We start from the raw sequence: 17,630 nt of genomic DNA, 5'->3' as shown, positions 1-17,630 counted from the left end.
TATGTTTAGGGGTAAGTTTATGTGCCAGCAGTGAGCCCGGTCGATCACGCCAGGTAAAAAACGTATGATTGGTCCAACATAGACATTTCTCTGCCTTCGTAGTGAGGCAGATATTAAATTCTGTACGGGCCTGTTCAAGTTTGATCAACAAGTCTGGATGTGGAGAACGTTTGTGTTGGACAGCTAGGGTTTCATATTCCTTAGTTCATCACGGTCTTTCTTTTTTTTTAACAATACATTTTATTAAGCAAATGTCACATCGTAGTTACAGAGTCAACATATACATGTATAGGTAGCCTGTGCAAAAAGGAAATCAGACCGAAATAGCAGTCTCAGACTACAATATAGAGAGCATTTATCTGTTACAACAAAGAATGCAAACTGAAAGCATCCTACAATTGAGTAACGAGCCCAAATAGGGCCCTACGAACCCTTCGGTGAATAAAACAAACATCACATCCTCTTATCAGGGGGAAGGGGAGGGAGCAGGACAAAATTAGAAAGTATAAAATAAAATAAAAGGGTGAAAACTAAGGAGACAGAAAACCTGTAGATATAGTAAGGAAAACAGACTGAGTTTGCAGAGCCTCAGAGATCATGTGACACATCCTCGCCAGGCCGGCCCTGACCGAGACCCCACCACTCCAATCGGCTAAGTGTCTAGGGAGAAGGGGAGCTCATCCACTGGTCAAGCTCTCGAAAGCTGCGGAGTATTTGAACTGGACCCAAGGGGACCATGTAATGTGGAATTTATCAGCTGAATCCTTAGCGGTTGCTAACATTTCTTCCATGGCAAAAATATGGTTGACTGAGTGCACCCATTCTCGGATAGTAGGTGTAGTGGAAAGTTTCCAGTATTTAGGAACCAGGGATTTAGCAGCAATCAACAAGTATTTTGTCAGAGATCTATTATATTTGCCCAGAGAAAGGTCAGATATATGCAAGAGACAACAACCCGGGGTGAGTTTTATTTTGGTGTCTGTAATGTGTAGTATTAAACTACGAATCCGGCTCCAGTAATCAACTATGCGGGGGCAGCTCCACCAAATATGTAGCATGTCACCTTTCACCTCTCCACACCTCCAGCACAGGTCTGACGAAGCCGGGTACCAACGTTTCACCTTAACTGGAGTAGCGTACCACTGAGAGTGTAGTTTGTACGAGTTTTCTTGTAGTCTAGTACTGACAGTACATTTGTGGGCTAGAATACAAGCGTTGCGCCATTGTGTATCAGTAAAAGAGGTTTGAAGTGTCCTCTCCCAGCTCTCCCTGAACCTGAAAGTATCAGCGTGGTCAAGCTGCTGGAGACATGCATACATGAACAAGGTCGTTTTCTCAACAGGAGTACCCTGGAGGCAGACTGACTCAAAAGGTGAGAGCTCTCTCAGGACAGCCTGCCTTCTCTTAGTCGCCAGTAAATAATAGCAAACCTGCCGGTAGTTCCAGAAAGACATCGTCCCTGGAGGCAGAACACCCCCAAGTTCTTCAAATGAGAGAGCACACCCCTGTCGAGTCAAGTGTGTAGCCAGAAGAGGAGTTTTTGCGTCTAGTGTAAATCTGTTCGAGCCCATCCCAGGAGGAAAATCCGGGTTATGCAGGAGGGGTGTGAGAGGGCCTGGGGAAGATGTGAACTTGTGTCCGGTGGCTAGCTTATGAAAAACCCTCAGTGTAGCTCCAATGAGCGGGTGTTGGATCAGTTCCGCCGGACAATTGTCCCACGGTATCCAAGGGGAGAAGCGCAAAGATGTCCTAGACACACTCTCTTCCACCGATAACCAGTCCTTGCGCGCTGCATGACAGTTCCAATCAATAATTCTGGCCAGGTGCGTAGCGAAGTAATAAAGCTTAAATTTCGGGAACCCCACCCTCCAATTTGGGTTTCATCAGTAAACGAAGACTGATGCGATGGCGCTTGTGGGCCCATAAAAATTTCCATAGGATGGTTTGCAGCTGTTTAAAAAAAGAAGCTGGGATTGAAATGGGTAAAGTATGGAAGAGATAAAGCAAACGTGGTAGCTTGATCATCTTGATTATGGCTGCCCTGCCAAACCAAGAGAAAAAGCCCAGATACCATTTACTCAGGTCTAGGTCTATCTGTCGCAACATAGGCCTAAAATTGTGTGCAAATATAAGGTTCAGCTGGGAGGTGAGCTTAATGCCTAGGTATTTTAAAGCGCCTGAAACCCAGTGAAATGAATTATTCGTTTGAGCTTGCGCCAACGCCTCCGGTGCCAGCGTCAAATTCATCGCCTCAGATTTGCTATAGTTAATCTTAAGATGAGAAATATAGCCATATATGGTAAAGGCCTGCAGTAGATTTGGAATGGAAGTGTGCGGGTGAGTTAAAAAAAAAAAAATCGTCCGCGTACGCGGCAATTTTATAAATTTTTTGTCCGATGTGGAATCCTGTAATTGAAGGGGAATTGTTGACTGTGCGAATAAATGGCTCTAGGGTGAGGATAAACAATAGGGGGGATAATGGACACCCTTGCCTAGTCCCATTACGAATTACCACCGGGTCGGATAAGGTTCCATTAATTTTTAAACGTGCCGTCGGGTTCTGGTATAGGGAGGAAATCCAAGAGAGCATACCAGGTCGCAGGCCAATATGCTTACAAGTAGCGAGCAGGTAGTCCCAGGCCACCCTATCGAAGGCTTTCTCCGCATCCGTAGATAGGAGAAAGCCCTCGAACTTATCCTTATGGCAATGGTGGATCAGGTTCAATGCTTTTGTCACATTGTCTCTGGATTCCCTCCCTGGCATGAAGCCCGCCTGATCAGGACCAATTAATTGGGAAAGAAAGAGACGTAAACGGTTTGCAATTATCTTTGACATGATTTTTAAGTCTAAATTCAATAAGGAGATCGGGCGGTAGCTAGAGCAGTCAGAGGGATCCTTACCCAATTTTGGAATAACCGTTATATGCGCGCTTAGGAAAGACGTAGGGAGGTGATGCGGATGTCTAAGGAAATTAAACGTTTTCAGGAGTGGTTTTTCTAGCAAGGCCGAAAAGACTTTATAGTAATGTGCAGTAAGCCCGTCAGGTCCGGGGCTCTTCCCCGGCTTAAGGCTTTTAATAGTGGCTAACAATTCTGCCGAAGTAATGGGACCCTCCAAGGAGTCTGCGTCCTCAGGGGACAGCGTGGGCAAACCACTCTTCTCTAAATAGTCCTGTATAATTTGGCTCCGATCACCTCTTAGCGTGCCGGGTTTGTGTTGTGGTGGAGTGTTGTAAAGTTTAGTGTAATATTGGCGGAAGCTTTCCGCAATTTTATCCGTGCGGTTGGTCAGGGTGCCATCTCCCAGTTTAACTGCTAAGATATTATTAGTCAGGGAGGTCTCTTTCAGAGCCCTGGCCAATAGTTTCCCTCCCTTGTCCAAATGCTCATAATATATATTTTTTTTAAGAAAAAGGGTGCGTTTACTCCTGATCTCCAGAACGCTGCGCAGCTCCAGTCTAGCCTGGTTCAACTCCTGGGCCTTCAAGGCATCCAGGGACTGTTTGTGTTGGGTTTCAAGCCGCGCCACCCTGGAGGTCAGTGTTTTAATCTGTAGCTCCGCCGCTCTCTTCCGAGCCGCCCCTGCTCTAATGAACACCCCCCTCATCACACACTTGTGCGCTTCCCATATGGTCAGGGGTGACAGGTCCTCCGTTTCATTGTCTAGAAAGTAGTTGCGCAAGGCGTCCGTTAGAGAAGGGAGAAGGTCAGTGTCAGTCAGCAAGGAGGGGTTCAGCCTCCACATACAGGATTTGGGTCTCAGGTCAGGGTGGACCATCGTAAGTGAAATAGGTGCGTGATCTGAAATGGTCTGGAGGCCTATATGGGCTCCTTGTAGTTCTAGCAGGTCCCTCTGTGTGATAAAGGTGTAATCAATGCGCGCGTATTTATCATGAGGTGCTGAATAGCATGTGTAGTCCCTGTCCGACGGGCGGAACGTTCGCCAAGCGTCGATCAGAGTCGAGGAATGTAAAAGATGTTTGATCCGTTTTAACTTGCGATAAGTCAGACTGGATTTGCCAGTGGACGTATCCTGCAGGGGATTGAGCGGTACATTAAAATCCCCTCACAGGATAATGCACCCCGAGGCAAAACTTTTTAGCTCCTCAGTAACTTGTTTACAGAACGCAACATGCCCACTGTTAGGGAAATATACATTCGCTAAAGTTAGAGGGGTATTACCCCATGAGCCTTTCAAAAATAAATACCTGCCCTCCGGGTCAGACAACTGCTGAGTAACTACAAAACCTGCCCTCCTATGGAGGAGGATCGCCACCCCCTTTGTTTTAGCTAAGGGGTTCGTGGAGTGAAATACCTGTGGAAAGTTTTTGTTTGACAATTTAGGAATTTGGTCACCCCGGAAATGTGTCTCCTGCAAATATACAAACATGGGCCTTACCCTGTTCAGCTCTCTGAGTACGGAGGTGCGTTTTTCCGGCAGGTTGAGGCCGCGAACATTGTGGGAGATCAGGGTAGGGCTACGGCCCAGCGAAGAGTATGCCATGTCCAGAGTGTCAGAACTCTCTTCAGGAGACCCGCTCTGTAATAAAAAAAAAAGGAGGGGGGGGGGAAGAGGAGGGGAGAGACGGGACAAGGAGGATAACAGAATAGAGATCAGTAAGTATGCGTGAGTGAAAATATAAGACTGTATGAGGGATTCTCAACTTATAGGGTGTAACAAAAGAACAGTATCTGCCTACAGTATCCTATACTGCAAGCTGTTAGGAGAGCAAAAAGTAGTGCTCGAGACACCACCACCAGCACAGCTCCGCCCTTTTTGTGGGGACCGTGGGAGGAACTCCGCTGAAGGGGAAGGTATTCAAAACGCCATGGAGAAAACAGTTATAAAAAACTATCAATCCAAAAAAGAAAAAACGAACGTATCAAAAACAAGAGTCGCCATAAGGGAGACCCGCAGACCAAAAAAGAAGATGAAGTCAGAGTACAAATATATTCCCTGGCCAAGGATTATTAACCGGCTTGAAGCCCGACTAAGATTAGGGGGGAGGGATAAGAGGCAGTACACAACCCCAAAATACCCCCGGGGGCAAACCCAGTCACTGGAGTAGTGTAAACAGCAGAACCAGGTGGAAGACCTCAAACTCAAGGGATCCCAAAGTCAAAAATAGAACAGAGCCATTAATGTCTCACTATGGGACTAAAGAAAAAAGGGCGCCTTCCATCCAGGAGGGGTCACATCTGTCCTCAAGCGTTTGTCACGGTGCCTGGATTGACGGTCGAGACGTGATGAATGGCCCCCTGTGTCCGGGCCCTGTCTCCCACTCCTGCTCATCATGGTCTTTCTTAAGTCTAGATGTCAACTGAATCAAAAAAAAAAACATACAGAAGCTTTGTGTGCCACCCAGTCTGCTTTATTGATATCAAAGTAAGCTTTTAAATGAGTAATAGTATCTAGGCAGTAAGATTCGTTACTGAGTAAAGATTAATTTCATTTCCAGTGAGATTTGGCCAATTTGATTGTTAAGTTAGTAAATGTCAGTACTACAGGGTCATGTTCAGACCAGGGAGTCGACATTATCTTGCCCGCAATCAATTTGAGTAATAGCCCTGAGAGGAGAAATACATAATTGATACGTGAATAAAGATTATGAGCTCTAGAAAAGTGGGAATAGTCTCGAGTGATAGGATTGGCCTTCCTCCAAGCATCAATAAGGTCATGGTGATGTAACAGCTGCGCAAGTTTTCGGCTTTGTTTATGTCAACCATTTATAAACAATAGACCAGCGCAAAAATTATTTTCAGCATGTTAGGTACATTTTGGGTATTTTCTAAAACAAAGACGGTTAACAAAAAGTCTATGGCTGCTCACAGATACAGTATCTCACAAAAGTGAGTACACCCCTCACATTTTTGTAAATATTTTATTATATCTTTTCCTGTGACAACACTGAAGAAATTACACTTTGCTACAATGTAAAGTAGTGAATATACAGCTTGTATAACAGTGGAAATTTGATGTCCCCTCAAAATAACTCAACACACAGCCATTAATGTCTAAACCACTGGCAACAAAAGTAAGTAACTCCTAAGTGAAAATGTCCAAATTGGGCCCAATTAGCCATTTCCCTTCCCCGGTGTCATGTGTATTGTTAGTGTTACAAGGTATCAGGTGTGAATGGGGAGCAGGTGTGTTACATTTGGTGTTATCACTCTCACTCTCTCATACTGGTCACTGGAAGTTCAAAATAACTCAACACACAGCCATTAATGTCTAAACCACTGGCAACAAAAGTAAGTACACCCCTAAGTGAAAATGTCCAAATTGGGCCCAATTAGCCATTTCCCTTCCCCAGTGTCATGTGTATTGTTAGTGTTACAAGGTATCAGGTGTGAATGGGGAGCAGGTGTGTTAAATTTGGTGTTATCACTCTCACTCTCTCATACTGGTCACTGGAAGTTCAACATGGCACCTCATGGCAAAGAACTCTCTGAGGATCTGAAAAAAATAATTGTTTCTCTACATTAAGATGGCCTAGGCTATAAGAAGTTTGCCAAGACGCTGAAAATGAGCTGCAGCATGGTGGCCAAGACCATATAGCGGTTTAACAGGACAGGTTCCACTCAGAACAAGCCTCGCTATGGTGGACCAAAGAAGTGCTCAGTGTCATATCCAGAGGTTGTCTTTGGGAAATAGACATATGAGTGCTGCCAGCATTGCTGCAGAGGTTGAAGGGGTGGGGGTTCAACCTGTCAGTGCTCAGACCATATGCCCCACACTGCATCAAATTGGTCAGCAAAGCTGTCATCCCAGAAGGAAGACTCTTCTAAAGATGATGCACAAAAAAGCCCACAAACAGTTTGCTGAAGACAAGCAGACTAAGGGCATGGATTACTGGAACCATGTCCTGTGGTCTGATGGGACTAAGACAAACTTATTTGGTTTAGATGGTGTCAAACGTGTGTGGCAGCAACCAGGTGAGGAGTACAAAGACAAATGTGTCTTGCCTACAGTCAAGCATGGTGGTGGGGGTGTCATGGTCTGGGGCTGCATGAGTGCTGCCAGCACTGTGGAGTTAATTGAGGGAACCATGAATGCCAACATGTACTGCGACATACTGAAGCAGAACATGATCCCTTCCGTTTGGAGACTGGACTGCAGGCAGTATTCCAACATGGTAACAACCCCAAATACACCTCCAAGACGACCACTGCCTTGCTAAAGAAGCTGAGGGTAAAGGTGATGGACTGGCCAAGAATGTCTTCAGACCTAAACACTATTGAGCATCTGTGAGGCATCCTCAAATGGAAGGTGGAGGAGTGCAAGGTCTCTAACATCCTCTAGCTCAGTGATGTCATCATGGAGGAATGGAAGAGGACTCCAGTGGCAACCTGTCCAAGAGGGTTAAGGCAGTGCTGTAAAATAATGGTGGCCACACAAAATATTAACACTTTGTCCACACTTTGTTTTCACTTAGGGGTTTATTTAATTTTGTTGCCAGCCGTTTAGACATTAATGGCTGTGTGTTGAGTTATTTTGAGGGGACAGCAAATGTACACTGGTATACAAGCTGTACACTCACTACTTTACATTGTAGCAAAGTGTTATTTCTTCAGTGTTGTCAAATGAAAAGATATAATAAAATATTTACAAAAAATGTGGGGGTGTACTCACTTTTGTGAGATACTGTACTTATACAGTAAATGTGTCCTAATCAACAACATTATTGCTAAGTCCATACACAGTTGATGGAGGTTCTGTGATAGGATGTATTCTGGCAAATTAAAGTAATGTCTTTCTCTGTCTTAAAACTGACATGCTTACATGCTCACATTCACAAACAATATCTTGTAGGCTGTAAATTTCCAGTCTGCCCAATAGTTATTTTTTCCCCAAGGATATCTTCTGAACACGTTGAAACCCAATTGGGAATTTGTCATTTGTAACTGCCAAAGCTGAAGACAGATGTTAGCCATCTGATGCCAATGAAGCAGCCTTAATGTTGTGTAGCACGGCCCCCTTGGGGACTGTTCAGAATTACCTGCTCATCTGCACGGCCATGACCAAGTGAACCTTCCAACCCACCTGACACTTTGGGTTCGGACATCCTGTTAATACTATAAAGCAACTCAGTAGTATAAGGTTCTGAAATGTTTTACTTGAACTAAATAAGAAAAGTAATTTCACAAAGAAAGGAGTAAATCCACTGAGCTGTGATACAAGCGCCAACTTAGCAAACTCCTCCCAAAGACACAACAATGTTTAAACAAAGAATAATGCTATATACACAAGGATACACTATATTCAGCTCTGAAGTCACCTCCTAGTGGATGTTTCAGTTAACTACACATTTGGCCACATTGAAATAGATGTAATCAGCCTATGCTATTTTAATGGGAGAGCTAATCTCCTGCTGGTGTTATTTTATATATATATATATATATATATATATATATATATATATATATATATATATATATGTTCCTATGGGTAATGGCAGTAGAGTTCCACATAGCAGATCTGTTATTCTTCTCCAGCTAGTTGGAGCTCGTTAACTGTAATCTGCTTGGTTTCAGATGAAACGATAGATTCCAAGTGGTAAAGGCCTAAGGCATCTGAGTACAGTGTTCCAGCAATGCAGTAAAGTGTTCTTGGGTAGAGATGTGTGCGCACTGTGTTCTGTAATGGTGGTAGTGAATAGATAAAGATTGAGCGGCTTGCTCTCTCACCAATGACCCAAATTGATCTGCAGTCTTCTAGACAGGAACATGGATGGCAACACTCCGGCAACGGATTCTCTGTCTCTGCCTTCTGTAGTGACTTTCTCCACACGTCTGCACTGATGGGAAGGCGCTGTAAATGATGCTAGTAACAGGATGTCCGACAGTGGGCAGCAGGACTAGGCCACTGCAAGGGTCCCTGGGATTTGTAGTCTTAGGGTTCATGGATGCATAGAAGCAGATTCAAAGAGGACTATACACTCCATAACTCACTCCATTGGCACACAGGTATGAGGTCACTGGCTGCACGAATAATCACAGGGACAAACAATGTTTGGAACACTGGAAGGTACGAGGCTTTCTGGTAACAGTCCATATCGCTAAAGTTGCTTGGATTGGCTACTCGTTTTGTGCTTGGTACCTATCTGTGAATACTAATATAAGCTTCATATAATCTAAAAACAGAGTTTACCAAATATACAGTACTGTGCAAAAGTTTTAGGCAGGTGTGAAGAAATGCTGTAAAGTAAGAGTGCTTTCAAAAATATGTATTTTAATTGTTTATTTTTATTAATTACCAAAATGCAAAGTGGCTGAACAGAAGAAAATCAATATTTGGTGTGACTACGCTCATCAAAAACTTATATTAACCTGTTGGCGCAGACGGAACACAAATATGCGGCCTCTCAGCGGGTGGGCCTTGGCGCTATGTGGCCGCATATTTGTGTGCAACATTTCAAAACGCCCTATGTGCGACCGACACAGTTCCCCAGGAGCTTTCCAGTCAAGTGACCACCGTGACAGCCATTCGCAGCAGTCACTTGATCATAGACCCTGCCTCCTGGCACCTAAAAACCCTTAAAGGGCCTGAAGGTGCCGGCACCAAAGGGTTAAATATATACTCTATATAAAGTAAATAAAATATCTGCAGTTCTCCTTTTGCAACAATTATCCAAACCAATACTGCAATTACAAAGTGCCCCATTTAAAAAAATAAAAAATAAATCTTTACAAAACATTCACTTGCTTTTACTCCAACATAAAGTGCCAAACCTTTGTGTGTTTTCTTCCCCCTGTGCTTTTCCAACACCTGCCCACATGTGTAGTGAAATCATCAAATTACCTTTGGCCCCTTATACCTTTTGACCCCTTTCACACCAGGGCGTTTTGCAGGCGCTATAGCGTTAGAAATAGCGCCTGCAAAACGCCCTAAAGAAGCTGCACCATTGTTTCTAGTGTGAAAGCCCAGAGGGCTTTCACACTACAGCGGTGCGCTGGCAGGACATCAGAAAAAAGTCCTGCCAGCAGCTTCTTTGGAGCGGTGAAGGAGCGGTGTGTTTACCGCTCCTCCACCGCTGCTCCCCATTGAAATCAATAGGGCAGCGCTGTAATCCTGCCGGCAAAACGCCGCTATTGCGGCGTATTGCCGGCGGTTTTATCCCTTTCGCGGCCGCTAGTGGGGGGTAAAAGCGCCCCGCTAGCGGCCGAAATGCGCCGCAAATCCAGCGGTAAAACGCCGCTAAAAATAGCGGTGTTTTACCGCCCACGCTATCAGCGGTGTGGTGTGAAAGGGGTCTTTGAAAGCAATCCCAGCAGCATCCTCCTCGGTTCTCTACAAAGTTTCCTCTAAAAAAAAAACAGTCAATGGAACATCAAAAGGAGAACAGACAAACTGAGCTCCCCCTATCCATTTTATAATTTTTATCACTATGTCTGTGTGATCTTTACAGTCTGTGTTGCCTCCATACTCTCAGTATAGCCACATAAACAAATTAGTAGCCAACCAAAATAAACTACAGACTTAGGCCCCTTTCACATGGGCATGTCCATGTACGGACTCCACTTTGCTCAACAGGGATGACTCCGTTGATCCCCACTGAGCAGACAGATGACAGGTCTGTCTCTGCACACTGTGCAGGAACGGACCTGTCAGAGTTCCGCTCCCCTCTATGAAAATGGACCACCTGTTCATTTTCATATGATCCGCCAGACAGATGGATGGAAAATAGGGTTTTCATCCGTCTGAATTTAGCGCATCGGATGTCAGCGGAAATGTCACCGCTGACATCCGTCACTCCATAGACCTGCATGGAGCATTCGTTCAGGTCCACCTAAAAAACTGACAGGTTTGAAAGGCGTCTAAAATTATTAAAACAATTAGACAGCAAGCATTATACACACCACTAATTCATTTAACTAGGTTTATAATAGTTAAAAGGTTATTGTTAAAATTACGGAATTCCTCTTCTCCATCTGCCAAATAGCAAATGGCTTGCTATGGGGGCAGACGTAAGGGCTTGAACCCAAGGCAGGCTGTGTGCATCGATAGGCACACATAGTGTGGCTCCCAGGATTTGATTCACAGCAGCAGGACTCAATGACTCCCACTGCTGCCTCAATCCCTGTGAGTAGAGGGAGAGAGGAGATGCAGCCGTGCAAAGCACTGGAACGATTGAGGATTCAGGTAAGTATAAGGGAGGTGGGAAAGCTAAGGAAATTGTAAAAGGTTGTTTACCTTGAGGTTGTTCACACTATGTACGGTGACAGATGTTTTACTACATTGTAAAATGTCTGTCATTGCAAGGACACACAGGAAACAATTGTCTAGGGTTGCGCTTCAGTGTGCTGTGATAAAATGCAGCCATGGCAAATCGCATGGAGCTATACGGAAACGCAGCATATTGCACCATGAATGAAGTGTAACATTTTGTACACTTTAAATAAAGTTTGTACAAGACAAAAAAATTAAGAAGGGAGCCATGTGATTCGCTGAATCACTCACCACACTGACCCCTACAGCAGCCGGCAGCAGACAGATGCAGGAGTGGTAAAGTGCTATGTCAGCTGTGAACTTGTTGTCTCTTCTGGTGTGAGACTAATGCAGAGAATGCATTAAGGTAAAAAAAAAAATGTTTTTGTTTTAGAACCACTTTAAGGAAACCCATTGTAACAGCAATATGTAGTCTATCATTGCTGCCCTCCTAGAAGACTGATTGTGTCTGGTTTCAATATTTTTAAGTCAATAAATTGGAATTAGCAAGTTAAAACACTAAAATGGTTTACTTTTTCTCAATAAAATTATCATAAACTTAGAAATACATTAGTAGTAGTTCAGTCATCATAAAAGTCGTGATTCCTTTGTCGGGTTTGAGTGGTTTCCAATAAGTTCTGTTTGCCAGAATCAAGGCACGCAGATGAACCCACCCATGTGAATGTATCTTACTCACAGGAAGTCTCATTGTTCTAGTAGGTTATTGTCACAAAATTCCATTTGCTGGATGGTAAGTGGAGTTCATGTTGCACAGTACAAAATGTTATCAAACCTATCATTCATTTTATGTGGTATTTTGGAAACCAATTTACCTTTTTTTTTCTTGTAACCACATCAATACATGACTATGAAAAGTCAGTCTTGATACTTTCAGATTTTAAATTGTTGCTTAAGTCTTTTTTTAATCATTTACCAGCACATTTTGTCCTTCAGTTCCATTGCTCATTGATGCAATGAATAATTAAAGACCTATGCTTTATCACCAGTTGCATTCCTTAGAAATGAGGATGGCTTATTAATGGAAATATGCCATTAAAAATTTAGACTGTACTGTGCCTCCGAGGAGAAATGTTTTCCAGTTACCTAAGTATACCTGTATAATAACATTACTGCCCTAAAGGTGAACAGATCAGCTACCATGCAGATCTGAGTTATATAAAATATCAGATAGGCCACTAAAGTACAAATCTGGTAGGTTTTGTAAATTTGTGAATCCCAGCAATCTGCCATCTGGCCTTTCCTTTAAAAATCCAGATTCCTTGAAGTATATTCAAACCCAGTCACTAAAATCACATATAAGCTTAGATGTATTAACATGTTAACCGCTTGAGTCCCCAGATTTTCTTCTTCCTAAATCTGAGTCCCAGAGTGTTTTTCATTTCAGGCTTGGTTCCACACATTATATTTTTTAAGTTTCATAGTCTGCCCTCCAACTGAAAGCCATTACCTCTGTACGGGCAGGGAACTGTAGGAAGAATTTGCAGGAGCCTGGCATTGGACCCACAATCATGATGAAAATGCTTTGCAGGCTCCTTTGTAAAAAAAAAATAATAATAATAATAATAAATGCACATTTTTTTCCTGCAAAAGGGGAACTTAGCGATAGTTGGGACTCAAGTGGTTCATATCACTTTAAAAGTAGTTATCGGTCTTTTGAAATCAGCATATTTCAGTAAAATAATATCTGGTGATCCTGCCATGACAAACCTTGTTCGGCACGTTATGTTGTAGGGTGACAATGATGTTTTCCTGTCTCCCAGCTGTATTCCTGCATTGTCACCTGTCACACGGACTTCTGATGGAGACAATAAGTAGGTGTTTCAATACACATTACACAGGCAAGGTCCAGTGTTTTCAAATCGATAATGGCTGTGTTGAAACCCAAATAGCTTACATTTATATAACATAAAAGGTGCTAGTGCGGTGTGACCAAATGTTACCTTCTGCACATTGCTAAACACCCAGGGTTGCCACCTTGGTTCTGGCAAAATAAAGGATAGAGGCGGAGTAGGCAGTGTGGCTTATATTATTGTATGTAGTGAGCATTGCCAAATAGTTTGGGGCTAAAGAACCTTGACATCTACACAGGATGATGATGTCTCAGTGCAGCCCCTTCTCTACTTTACTAAATGCCAAATACATACTAGCACATTATATTCACATTAGAGAAGCTCTGACTATACTTGTGGTTCTGATCTATAAATCTATAAAAAATATATTTGAACAATTTTTTGTTCACTGATTATTCATTCATTCATTAATTGATCTTGCTGTACCTGAATAAGCTTTTAATCTAGATTCCTCCATTAATTTAAAAGACAAAACATTACCCCACCAGTATCCTTTTTGATTGAAAATATACTGTATATTCTTAATAACTTTTGTCAAAATCCTAGTATTTGTCACTCTTTCTGCTCCTCAGAAGTTGTTTTTTAAACTGGAAATCAATTAGACCAGGTTAATCGTGTCTGTTTTTGTACATTTTTAGAGTGCTTTTTACATGCATTGTAGCGCATTTATACGCATTTTCATGATGCTGTTTAGCAACACAGTGCATGAAAATGCACACAAAAATGGACATGTCTTATTTCTCACACCTCAGTGCATCATACAGCATCATTGTTTCTTATCACATGTTTTTTTCCCCCCTTACAATGCACAAATTAAACATATTGGTATGAAAAGGGCCTTAAAACAGAACAAGTCATTTCCAAACATTTGCTTTACAGGAAGCTCAGTCCAGACATTGCTCATCCCAGCATTGATTTTGAATCATAATATTGTAACTTTATGTTTCTTTGTGTGCAGGCTAGCCTTGGGGGGCGTGTTAGAATGATTGTAACAGGAGCTGCACCCGCATCACCTACAGTTTTAGGATTTCTACGAGCAGCCCTTGGATGTCAGGTACATTCAATTATTATATTATAACTTTTGTAAACTTATAAATAAATATATTTTAAAAAAATGCTTTTTTTAATTGCTGTCTAACACAGAAATTAAGTTACTGCATGCCTGCAGACACAGTTTATATAATGCTTGAAACCAGTGACGTTGCTAGGGGGTGGCTTTTGGGGCTATAGCCCTGAATCTGGGGCCTATAGCACAGAGTCTCTGCAGGGGTCGCCAAGGGGAGGGGAGGCTCTCAGGGGACCCTGATGTAAGTGGGGGGCTCTCTGGGGACCGTGATGCAAGGGGGAGGCTCTCCAGGGACCCTGATTTTAAGGGAAAGGCTCTCTGGGGACCCTGATTTAAGGGGGAGGCTCTCTGGGGGGCCCTAATGTAAGCGGGGCTCTCTGGGAACCCTGATGTAAGTGGGCGGCTCTCTGGGGACCCTGGTGCAAGGGGGAGGCTCTCTGAGGACTCTGATGTAAGGAGGAGGCTCTCTGGGTACCCTGATTTACGGGAGACTCTCTGGGGACCCTGATGTAAGGGGGGCTCTCTGGGGACCCTGATGTAAGGGGGGGGGGCTCTCTTGGGATATATACACACACACATGTATATTATTCTATATACATGTGTATGCCCACCCAAGCGTATGACTTTCTTTACTACCCTACTATGGCCTCTAGCCCCAGATCCTTTGTAGACCTAGCAACGCCCCTGCTTGAAACTATTATTCTTTTCTGAATTACTGAATGACCAATATAAATAAAATCTCTGTGCTGCAACCTTTTAAATATATTTAATGGTGGTTGCTAAAACGGATTGGGTGCATGAGTTTATACTTTAATACTTAGGTGCTGGCCACCTTCTCACTGCATATACTGTATATATAAAACTGTCAAACGGCAACCCTCAGGATTACATTGCCAGTAAGTTCAAGTACAGTTATTAAAGACCTCTTGCCAAGGTGCATGCATGTGTGAAGGGATGCCTTCTTTCAAATGACAACAGGAAGGTAGCATTGTCCCTGAGTATTATATTATCTCTCACAGAGATTATAGTACTCCCCCCTGACAATGCATTTATCTGCTTTTATCTCCAGAAGAACTAAGTCACCTTTTTTCTGGCATGATCTAAGGTGAATATCAGCTTCCTGGGCTTAATCTGGCCATGCATGGATCGAAATTCGGGTGGTTAAGCAGCGAATCTACATCCACATATGGCCACTGTGGTTGAACAGAAGTCGATCTGCAGTGCTGATCAGTGTATTCTGATGATGGGGGAGTCTCCCTGCTCTCAGAATACAAAGACACCCCCATTTTGTGTATGGGGGAATTAGGTCATCTATGGCCAACCTTTGATGCTGGCCTGTAAGCAGTTCTTGCTGTGTTCTCAAATGTCTGAAAAAGTATTAGCCCCTGCTGCAGACTTCTTGCAACCTGCTTACAATGTTGCAGTCTCATCACTGGAGATGAAGAGACTGAGGAAATGCAGCAAACTGATGACATAATCTCAGCCTAATTTGAGTAATATGAATGGAGCTCATGGCTATCCTTAAATATATAAGGTAGAGCATTTTTGAAAAAGTATGCATGAGCTGCATATGGTAATATATTGGAAATTAATTCATGCCAATTTGAAAAGTTACTGAAAGGTCCACTTTAACCGAGTAAGCCATGTTGCCTACTCATAAAATGACATGTTCCAGACTTGTAAATCTGTACTTTCTTCCTTACATCAACATGACTGGCACTATGTTTTTGTTAGGTATATGAAGGTTATGGGCAGACAGAATGTACAGCTGGTTGCACCTTTACCACCCCTGGGGACTGGACATCAGGTATGTGTTTCTATAAAATATTTATCATATGTGTGTGCAGTAATATTTGTATGTCTTCGTCATGCTATGGGATAGACACAACATGTGAGTAATACCTCAAATAGGCAAGAAGTAAGGAAAAAAAATGTTTTTACAGTACCATCATCCAGAATTCATAATATGGCAAAATTGGCTGGTATACAAGTGCCAGAGCAGTTGCTCATACTGACCCTCTAGCAGTTGCATCCAACCTACAGTCTTGTTGGATGCAACTGCTAGAGGGTCAGTATGAGCAACTGCCCTAGCACTTGCATACCAGCCAATTTTGCCATATTATGCTATGCGATAGAGATATGTATCCAAAGAGCATAATCACTGAATAAAAATAACAGTATTTACACACTTCTACACTTCAACAAGTCCCAAATAATTCCATATGGCATTCAAGGAGAGTGTTTAAATCAAAAGCATGCCCATACATTTGATAAATGTGCACTAGCAGAGTACAGCTGAAAGGGTAACTCCAGTCTAAATGCATAATTTGTAAACTGGGAATAGATATGTGCTATTTCAATAGTACCTACCATGTCTGTGTTTTGTCCTTACATGCAATGTTTGGGAAAAAATATTTTATTGAGCACAAAGAGGTGCATCTGTTAACACAATTGTTACTGGTAGCACTATGTCATTAATATGTGCTGTGGCCCCAACTAGCCATTGCACTGAATGTTACTCATCCCTACAATGCATCCATAGTTCTAACACATTTTAATTGAAATTGGCTAAACATCCGATGAAAACTGTATTTATCTACATTGCAAATACCACCACCACCAGTAGAAAATGTTTATCATTGACAAGGCTATTTTATCTTGACTGGAATTCTTTTCAAAAACTGTATATCTTAGACCCCTTTCACACTGCCGCTCCCATAGCATCGGCGGTAAAACACTGCTATTTTTAGCAGCTCATTTCGGCCGCTAGCGGGGCGCTTTTACCCCCTGCTAGCGGCTGAGAAAGGGTTAAAACCGCCCGCAATACGCCGCGATATCGGTGTTTTGCCAGCGGTAATGCAGCGCTGCCCCATTGATTTCAATGGGGAGCAGCGGTGGAGGAGCGATAAACACACCGCTCCTTCACCACTCCAAAGAAGCTGCTGGCAGGACTTTTCCTGACATCCTGCCAGTGCACCGCTCCAGTGTGAAAGCCCTCGGGCTTTCACACTGGGGACAATGGTGCAGCAGTTTGAGGGCGGATTGCAGGCGCTATTTCTAATGCTATAGCGCCTGCAAAACGCCCTCGATGTGAAAGGGGTCTGAAAATTGAGTTTTGAAAAAACTATGGCTATTTATATACCCTGGCTTTGCTGTGGGTTGACTTGTACCCAGAGACAGATAAGTCCATCCTTTAGACCCCTTTCACACTGCCGCGTTGGCGGTATTTTACCGTCGGATTTGCAGCGCACTTCGGCCGCTAGTGGGACACTTTTACCCCCCGCTAGCAGCCAAGAAAAGGTTCAAACCGCCCGCAATACACCTCAATAGCGGTGTTTTGCCGGCGGTAATGCAGCGCTGCCCCATTGATTTCAATGGGGAGCAGCGGTGGAGGAGCAGTAAACACACTGCTCCTTCACCGCTCCAAAGAAGCTGCTGGCAGGACTTTTCCTGATGTCCTGCCAGCGCACCGCTCCAGTGTGGA

General features: G+C 43.3%; 1 protein-coding gene across 4 annotated transcripts in view; it reads left to right on the top strand.

Moving 5' to 3' along the window:
• The window catches only part of ACSL6 (acyl-CoA synthetase long chain family member 6), a 342,759-nt gene that overhangs the window by 284,191 nt on the left and 40,938 nt on the right, over nucleotides 1-17,630 (top strand). For all 4 annotated transcript variants that reach the window (XM_077473316.1, XM_077473315.1, XM_077473318.1 and 1 more), the window contains 2 exons: nucleotides 14,039-14,134; nucleotides 15,881-15,953. In XM_077473316.1, coding sequence (XP_077329442.1) covers nucleotides 14,039-14,134; nucleotides 15,881-15,953 — 169 coding nt within the window. The remainder of the gene's footprint in view (nucleotides 1-14,038; nucleotides 14,135-15,880; nucleotides 15,954-17,630) is intronic.

The sequence above is a fragment of the Lithobates pipiens genome, unplaced genomic scaffold (assembly GCF_037356315.1).
Source record: "Lithobates pipiens isolate NorthernLeopardFrog02 unplaced genomic scaffold, aLitPip1_a1.2 Scaffold_8, whole genome shotgun sequence".
NCBI lineage: Eukaryota > Metazoa > Chordata > Amphibia > Anura > Ranidae > Lithobates > Lithobates pipiens.
The sequence above is the reverse complement of the archived record's forward strand: the minus strand, read 5'-3'. Positions and strand labels throughout refer to the sequence as shown.